Here is an 8,694-nt window from a genome sequence, read left to right on the forward strand (position 1 = left end):
AACGCCAACCCCAACCCCAATAGCAGAGACTTTGTTTATAAGCTTTATTTTTCTCTTTCTTCGCAGCCTGTCCAGCCTGGAGAGCGATGGAAGTGAAAGGCAAGTGCTAAAACCACCCAAATCTCTTTATGTTGTGGCTTAAAGCACACTTCTGAAAACAGTAAAACTAGATTGCCTCAGCCGTCGGTCACCATAAATCTAAAGAGATCTTCAGAGTGGCTGACTCTGAAAGCTCAAAACGCATCCAATGTTTCTGTGCACACCAACAAAAAGGGCCTTTTTTTTTTTTTTCAAACAGTGCATTTAGTTTTTATTGAATGGCTTCAGACTCACAATGATGGTGGTGGTTAAGTGCTGCAGCTTCCGCCTCTTCCAGATTGTTAATCAGTTAAGTATTCTGAATGCCTTCATGAATATTTGATTGCCGGCAATTTTTGCTCTTCAACTTTTCCCCGCATGATTAAGAGCCTCAGATGTAATGGAGGCTGAAAATAGGACTCGGTCAGCCAATAAATTAACTTTTCCCCACATATTTGGTTCTGTTAATGCATTGACATACTTTTGTCTGCCTGCAGGATCACCTGCCTGAGAATATAATATTACAGGAAAGCCCTTCAAATTAGCTCATTGAAGCTCTTCCAGTAAGAGTAAAGAAAGAAAGAAGAGCATCACACACTTTGAGATGCTCTCAGGAGTCACTGTTAACACCAAGAAAAAACGTGATTACAGAACCGCTGCTGTATTGTTACATTACATGTTTTCATTTACAAGCATGGTGTTCTGATCTCCCACAGGAAAACGTCTCCTGGACAATAAGAGAACCAAGTTATCAGACAGGCAACAATATAAATATCTGCTGCTGCTGTGTCTGGCTGAGCTCAAGGATTCAGACTCTCTCAGACTCACATGATCTGAATCCAAATTAGCCTCTGATGATTACAGATGACAGAAGGAGGTGGGCGGGGACAAGCAGCAAAGAGATTATGATTGTTATTATTATTTAGATGCAAAGGATCACAGCTAATGATAGAGATTCCCGCCAGGCCCGTTTGTGAGATGAGTTAATGTGTGTTTATTTTCATTGAACATTAACAGGCTTAATGTCCGTCTCAATTGTAATGTTTTGTTTTTGCGTGTTGTGCTCTACAGTCCCACAGATCGAGACGCTGCAGGTGACGGAGATTTCAGGTGAGTTCAGTCAGCGTTCAGCAGGCGCTCTCCATGGTAACAGCCAGTGGCAGAGAACATCATTGTTATCAAGAACTGCACTATAGATAAAGCCCACACTCTCTCTCTCTCAGTTTGCACACTGAACTGCCCAAACACCCCAGTCTTTAATGGTTGCTAAGTGGACAAGTGGTGAGGTTGAGGTTGATCATTTGACTTTACGACCCAATACACCGGAGGTGCATCAAACTCTATCTGTGGATGGTTGATAGTATTTACCTTACTTCTCTTTATGCTCGCGAGTAAATATAAATAACCCTGTTAAAAATCTTTTTATTACCATTTCTATTGTTAGAACACTGACTGCTAATATGTGAACATTTTAACATATTTCAAACCTCTGGCAGGAAGAGAGGCGCTGTGGCCTACGCTTCCCAGAAGCCCTGGCTGCTGAATGCATCGGTAGTGGAGAACATCACCTTTGAGATGCCCATGATCAAACCCCGGTGAGAACTGGCCTCCATTGTAGCTGATAGGCCTCGAGGAAAATGTGCAGTTGTTTTTTTTGTTTTCTTTAAGGTGATTTGTCACAAATTTAGTCAGTTGTTTGCTAATGTTTGGTCCCATTATCGTTATTCAAGCTTTTCGTCGTCCCCTTCTGTCCTGTCACAATGTCACCCATGATCATATTTACCCAGCTGTCAGGTGACTTCATCCTGACATTTAGATGTGTTAATTATAACTGAGTCAGCATTTTGTTGGCAGGCCAAGTTGTTTTCTCAAAGGCAGCAATAACCCTTAAACTCCTAGAGGTGACATTACACGTTCTGATAGCTGATTCTCATTTGAAGACTCACAATTTTCTTGCCTGCTCCGGTTTGTAAACTCAGGCTCATTGACAATGACACACTTGCAATATATTGTTCATTTTGAGAGTCTACTGGCTTCAACAGGTTTTCCCTTTGCCTTCATGAAATGCATCGAGTAATCTGCTTTGGAAGAGTTTGTTTTATTATTTTTTTTGACAGTCATTTTCAGCTGTAGCAGCAGCTACACAAGAGCCACTTCAAGTGCACTTGATGGTTGATTAAAATATTCATAGCATGATAACAAGCCACAAAACAGCGATGTCCGAACAGTGTCATTTGGTAGCATGCCAATGAAGACTTGCAGTGTTTAACCACGTTCCTGTGTTCAGCTACATCACAAAGGCTTTAGTGTTGATTGTCTGGTAATATCATGGCTGAGGTTGGCAGAGAATGCAATCCTGTATTTATTTGCTGTGGTTCGGACTTAAGCGCAAAATCCCACCATGATTAAGAGCCAAATAGTGGTATTGGTATCAGTCCTGGTCCATTTAAGACCTTCTCTTTGATCAAACAAGAAAAAGAAAATGCAGCACTTGTTTCCAGTTGATCTCATGTGGAAAAGCAGTCAGCAGCTGCACTTTGTCATGGGCTGTCTCCACATTAAAAATGAGTGGCGACAGCCGCAAGTACTTAGCACGAGCCTTAAAGCATTTGTTACTTGAACTAAACGAGGTGCCACTGTGTATTTATGCTTGTTCTTCAAGTAGTGGGCGAGCAACACAGTAATAGTCTATTATTAACGTGGATGCTGTGGCATAGATGCATTGGGCCTTTATATGAGCTTCCTGGCTGTTGCAGTGAACTTGACAGCAGCTGTAAAACACAGATCCTATTATCCTCTGAGAAAACACAGCACGGAACGCAGCTGTGGAACAGAGTCATTTGAGATTTACGTTAGTCGCGGTGGTTGCCGAAGATTCGTCATCAAAGTTGAGCTGAAATGATCAATACCAAGCCTTTTGCACGTTGCTGTAAACACCAGGCTCAATATGAAATTGATTAAATGCGTTGATTAATCATGTAAAGCTAAAAAAAAATGGGACCTCCAAGCAAACCTGACAAATAAATTCCAGATTTTTGAATTATACCCTTAAAATGTTGAAGGCAGCCGGCCTGTAGCGCCCCCCCTTGGCCAACATCAGCAGCTGCTCTCCGTCCTCATCCGTACGTCTCGCCTTTTTGCCCCCCTCCAGATACAAAGCCGTGGTCGACGCCTGTTCCCTCCAGCCCGACATCGACATCCTCCCGCAGGGCGACCAGACGGAGGTCGGCGAGCGGGTCAGTACCACAGCAAAACCTAGAGGTGCCTCCGGATCGGTGCCCAAGTCACACTGAGCCCCAGTGCTCAGTGCAGATCCATCACTGCGCTGTGAGGATGTGAGGTTTTGTGCGTAATGAGCCGAGGAGGACCTTGTTCAGACCCACCACTGTCATGTTGCATCTCCTCATGCACCAGCAAAGCAGGAAATAAAGCCTGATCTCTTTCACCACCGCCCGGGAGGATGAGCTCCGCGGGCGCTCATGCGCGGCGTGTTGACTCCTCGTCAGAGGACAGCTTCGCAGAGATGTTGCTCCTAACGCATTCACTGCTGTCTCACTCAGGGGATCATCCTGTCTGGTGGGCAGAAACAACGGATCAGCGTCGCCAGAGCCCTTTACCAGCAGACCAACCTGGTCTTCCTGGTGGGTGTGCATGCACACACACACACATAAATAACATTATTGCTCTTATTGAAGTGTGCACACAGCCACACGCTTGTCTCTGTGAGGCTCTGCCTAAGCTTCACTTCATTATCCATTCTGATGCACAGCCAAGTCCGAGTTCATAAATATATAATGCATATATCAAAATTATATCATAATATAATCTTAACCTAACCTTGCCTCCGAACTTCACCCTCAAAACTGAATTGTAAAGATGTGAGAAGCAGTCAAATTGTCCTCTCCTCCTCAATACACACACACACACACACACACACACACACGCAAACAAAGCATCCAGGCAATTGAACCTTTAATCTGCCTCATGATTGTAGTGCGACTGACTGTGTTTCTATTTTTGATGCTTTCTTAAGAGACTGAAATAGCAGCATGGAAACTAGATCGCGTTTTCAGCCTCACACTCAGAATGCACCCTCACAGAATTCACTCATCATCTCAACTGAATAATATTTTTGAAATGAACAGAGATGCTGGCCGGTCGGTGCTCAATTTCTCCATGCATTTATTCTCCGCTTAAGTGATATGAAGTCAGTTATTTTTTTATAGGCTCACGTTATGCCACCCCTGGTATAAACACCCGAGAAATGAGAAAAGGCTGTAAACAGACGGCTAAATATGCCATTTTGTGGAGGTTTCTGGAGATGATTGATATCCTCCCTTGCTGTCTGTAAAGAAAAATGAAGATGTGAAAACAATCTGATTCTTCGGCAGTCTCATCTTTTGCATTTGAAAGGTCACATTTTCATTTGACAGAAGAGGAAATAGGATGTCTTATACTTGGGGGCTTAATGTTCATGTGGAGTTACTGAGTGTCAGGATGTGTTTTCTTCAGGACGACCCATTCTCCGCCTTAGACATCCACCTGAGCGACCACCTGATGCAGGACGGCATCCTCAAGCTGCTGAGAGAAGAGAAGAGGACGGTGGTGCTGGTCACGCACAAACTGCAGTATCTACCACACGCAGACTGGGTGTGTATGTGCGCATGGGTCGGTGTGACATGTCTTTCTTTAGATTGATTGAATTGATGCTGACACTGAGACCCGGCGCTGTGAAGATAAATGTTGCGTCACTTTCCTCCGTCTTATTTGGTGTCTGTGTTGTCTCAGATTATTGCCATGAAAGATGGCACCATCCAGACGGAGGGCACTCTGAAGGACATCCAGAACTGTGAGCCAGAGCTGTTTGAGCAGTGGAAAACTCTGATGAACAGACAGGACAAGGAGTTTGAGAAGGTGATTAACGACCTCGAGCTGAAAGCACAAATGAATCCCTTTTAATAGAATTTTAACAATCTCGACCGAGTCGAGAGAGGTTGAGGAGTCATCCAGAGCCACTTCATCATGACAGCCGGACTCATTGTGCTGTGTCACATTGTTTGGGTGAGTCAGGTGTTTGTGTTTGTTCTCCTCCAGCAGACGGTGGCGGCCAGTATGACAGACCTGGAGAGGAAGAACCTGCGGAGGGCCATGTACTCCAGAGAGGCTGTCAGGACGGAGGAGGAGGAGGAGGAAGGTGAGAGCTCAGCAGCATGCCAGGAAGATTTTAATTCTGTGTGTGTGTGTGTGTGTGTGTGTGTGTGTGTGTGTGCATGTTTGTTTGTTTTTGTTTTTTTTGGGGTGGGGGGGTAGAATATAATTTGACTGCTCCTCACAACTTTACAATTCAGTTTGAGGGTGAAGTTCAGAGGCAAGTTTAGATTAAAGTTATAATGCAACTTTAAGATATGTGTTTTATATTTATTAAGTCAGATGTGGCTGTGCAACAGAATGGATAATGAGGTGAAGTTAAAGCAGATCCTCACAAAGATAGAAAAAGAAAGATAGAAATAGAGAGACAAGCGTGTGGCTGTGTGCAGACTTCAATAAGAGCAATAATTACAATAATTAACTTCCCCCTGGCTGTGCAACCCACTTCACACTAACCACAGCACTGGCTGTTAAAATAAATGGTACCTTTGTAGCCATGCACCCTTCTACATTTTCTCACCAATACGCTGCCTGATGCTCAAAGATGTTCAAAAGCTCCAGTTTTGTGTGTGTGTGTCTCTCTGTTTCTTTAACCCACGTGCGCCGCCTTCGTCCTCTTCAGCAGCAGCCGAGCGCTGAATCTGACCCTTTGTGTGTGCGTGTGTGTGCGTGTGTGTGCGTGTGTTTGCGTGTGTGCGTGCGTGTGCGTGTGCGTGTGCTGAGTTCTTTATCTGTGCTTTTGTCGTTGCCTTCTCCCCGGCGTCCTGGCGCCACCCCTGCGTGGACTCGTGCGACGGCTGCTTCGTCAGGCGCCGCCCTCATGTTCGATCAAGCAGGTGTGGCCGCAGAGCATGGGACTGAAGCCGCAACAGAAAATACTGAACAGTCCGACAAAAGAGTTTGTGGCATCGTGACACCGCAAGCGAGAAACTGAAACTCTCTCCTGTGTCTCATCTAACTGCACCGTGCATTTCTTTTTTGCCCAACACATCCGTCACTCCTGCGCTCCAACCCACAGCAACAGGACTGTGTGTGGCTAGACGATAGCGGTCGTGTCTGCAGCCCTGCCAGTCATTCCAACCCTGCCTCCTCCTCCTCCTCTTCCCCCTCTTGCTCTTCCTCCTCATCCTCCTCCAGATCCTCCTCTTCCTCGTTCTCCTTCTTCTGCTCCTCCTCCTCGTCCTCCTTCTCCTCCTCTTTCTCTCTCCTCCTCCTCCTCCTCCTATTTCTCCTCCCCCTGCCTCCTCACTTCCTCCCCATGCTGAAACATGTAGCATCTTGCTCCCAAAAGCCTGCTGCATGATGCTGATCTGAAACAGAATGCTTTCAACATGGGCTTGTGAGCGAGAGGAGGCCTGAGGATGTCCTCAGCAGTTTGTCCCCATCCATGAGAATGAGCACCTGCTCGGTGTGGAGGAACATATTTAGAGGGTTTTTTTTTTTTAATCTATTTTTAGCCTGCAGTGTTCTTTTTCTGTCTTGGCGCTGCCTCTCTTCCTGCCATTTAGTCTCTCCTGTCTTCTCCCGGTTGTGATTCAGCAGGTAGGCGCAGGTAGAGAAACGAGGAAGAGCGGGAAGAAACTAAAAATACAGAGAGTGCAGGGTAGGAAGGGAAAACTACTTGGAAATGTCACGGGGCACCAGCAGAGAAGTTATCAGGTCGCTAGTTCTCAAGGGTTCCTACATTAGCTGCATTTCACTGCCCCTAGTGGGCCTAGTGGATCTGTTCTTTGGCTAACGTGAAAATACCAGCAAGTTCCGTTAAAACTGCCGCTACGGCACCATCCAGGCTACACTTCGCTGGCTAGGCTCCCTGTCCCAGTCACTTCCTGTGTCTTTGAAGTACGGCTTGCAGCAATTGTGTCCTGGTTTTATCACAACTACCAGCGAGTTGATTGGTTGTGGAAGCCCACCGCAGTCTTCAGACCGGCTAATTTTCCGACCGTCTCTGTGTTGCGACCTCAGAGGAATCGGTGGAGAGCGACGACGACGACAACCTGTCGCAGGTGATGCGTCAGCGCGCCACCATCCCCTGGCACTCCTGCGGCACCTACCTGTCCTCCGCCGGGCTGCTCCTGCTCACGCTGCTCCTCCTGTCCCAGCTCCTCAAACACTCTCTCATGGTCGCCATCGACTACTGGCTGGCACACTGGACGTCGCACGTCATCAAGGCCAAGATCGAAGCCACGGCTCAGAACTGCACTGTGGTTCAGGTGAGGAGACTGTCTGGCAGGGCTTCTGGTTGGCTGAAGGTGCTTCAAGGAGGGCAAACCAAACTTTTCATTGTAATAAAAGAAATGACACTTGCAATTCATGCTACATATTCTATTACATATTCTTAAAGATATGTATCACACGTGCATGACTTATCCAAAAAGCTTTTTCCACAAATGCATATAAGTGGGATCAATGGGCTTTTCACAGTTACTTTGAAGAGGATGCAAGACCAATGCACAAGCACACAGAGAGGGGGATTGTGTTTCAGAAAGTACTTAAGTAAGGCTATTGTTAGCTTTTGTGTGTTTACAAATGGTCAGTGAAGTACTGAGGTCCCACCGTCCAGAAGAGTTTCTGGACCTTGGTTATTTAGGTCATGTAAAGTATTGAGAAATAAATATTTTTGTTCCTAATTGCAGGAGCATATAAATATGACCTGCAAAGCACAGCAATGGACGAGCGAAAGCTGTTTTGTTATCGTCGCCACGTGGAGAAAATGCCACAGTCGCGTTACGTAACAGTTTTCTCACTGATTCTCTGGAGACTCTCAGTTGAGCGGCGGCGGCGGCGGCCAACAACACAACCACAGACACTGCCAGCTCCAGATGGTGCGTTCACCAACGCAAACCGGCCCCGAGGAAACGCAGCTCCACTCATCTGCATTGAAGTGGGCATCAACACGAGTAGAAAAAGGGCTTTACAAGTATCTTTATGATAAATTATAATAATAGCGCTCACTCTCTTACACATGAACACAACAACTTCGAGATGAAGTTGAAGCCACATTGTTCACACGTCTGGAGGCCGCGGCAGCTGTTGTCAGGTTATCGTGTTCCAATGTCCTGCAAAGTAGGTCTAATATTAATAGCTACATACTGTAAGGTGTGTGTGTGTGCGTGTGTGTGCGTGCATGCGAGAGTGTTTACACAATCTTGCAAAGTTGGGCACAGCAGGTTACTGTTGTCGCCTTCCCACCATTTCTCTCTCTATCACAAGCACACACACACACGCACACACACACACACACACATTGGTCAGCCAAGTGCAGAATGTCGCTGTACAGCGGTGACATGGTGTTTGGCCGAGTTTCAGTGTGTATTTTCCCTTTTTATCTAATCTCAGCTGCACTGCGCACTAATCCAGGCAGGCTGGGACACTCAGGAGTTTGGCATTGCAGTCAACCAGCACAGAAACACACACACACACACACACACACACACACACACACACACACACACACTGGCACTTCCA

At 46.2% G+C, this 8,694-nt stretch overlaps 1 protein-coding gene across 1 annotated transcript in view; it reads left to right on the forward strand.

Annotated features, from left to right (window-relative positions):
• Positions 1-8,694, forward strand: part of abcc8 (ATP-binding cassette, sub-family C (CFTR/MRP), member 8) — a 42,640-nt gene that overhangs the window by 25,110 nt on the left and 8,836 nt on the right. The window contains exons 18-26 of the mRNA XM_076038193.1: positions 67-99; positions 1,150-1,188; positions 1,575-1,673; positions 3,230-3,314; positions 3,639-3,719; positions 4,591-4,728; positions 4,867-4,992; positions 5,173-5,272; positions 7,192-7,439. Of these exons, the coding sequence (XP_075894308.1) occupies positions 67-99; positions 1,150-1,188; positions 1,575-1,673; positions 3,230-3,314; positions 3,639-3,719; positions 4,591-4,728; positions 4,867-4,992; positions 5,173-5,272; positions 7,192-7,439 (949 nt within the window). The remainder of the gene's footprint in view (positions 1-66; positions 100-1,149; positions 1,189-1,574; positions 1,674-3,229; positions 3,315-3,638; positions 3,720-4,590; positions 4,729-4,866; positions 4,993-5,172; positions 5,273-7,191; positions 7,440-8,694) is intronic.

This window comes from Nelusetta ayraudi, unplaced genomic scaffold (assembly GCF_046127955.1).
Source record: "Nelusetta ayraudi isolate G7.1 ecotype Tasmania unplaced genomic scaffold, CSIRO-AGI_Nayr_v1 ptg000053l, whole genome shotgun sequence".
NCBI lineage: Eukaryota > Metazoa > Chordata > Actinopteri > Tetraodontiformes > Monacanthidae > Nelusetta > Nelusetta ayraudi.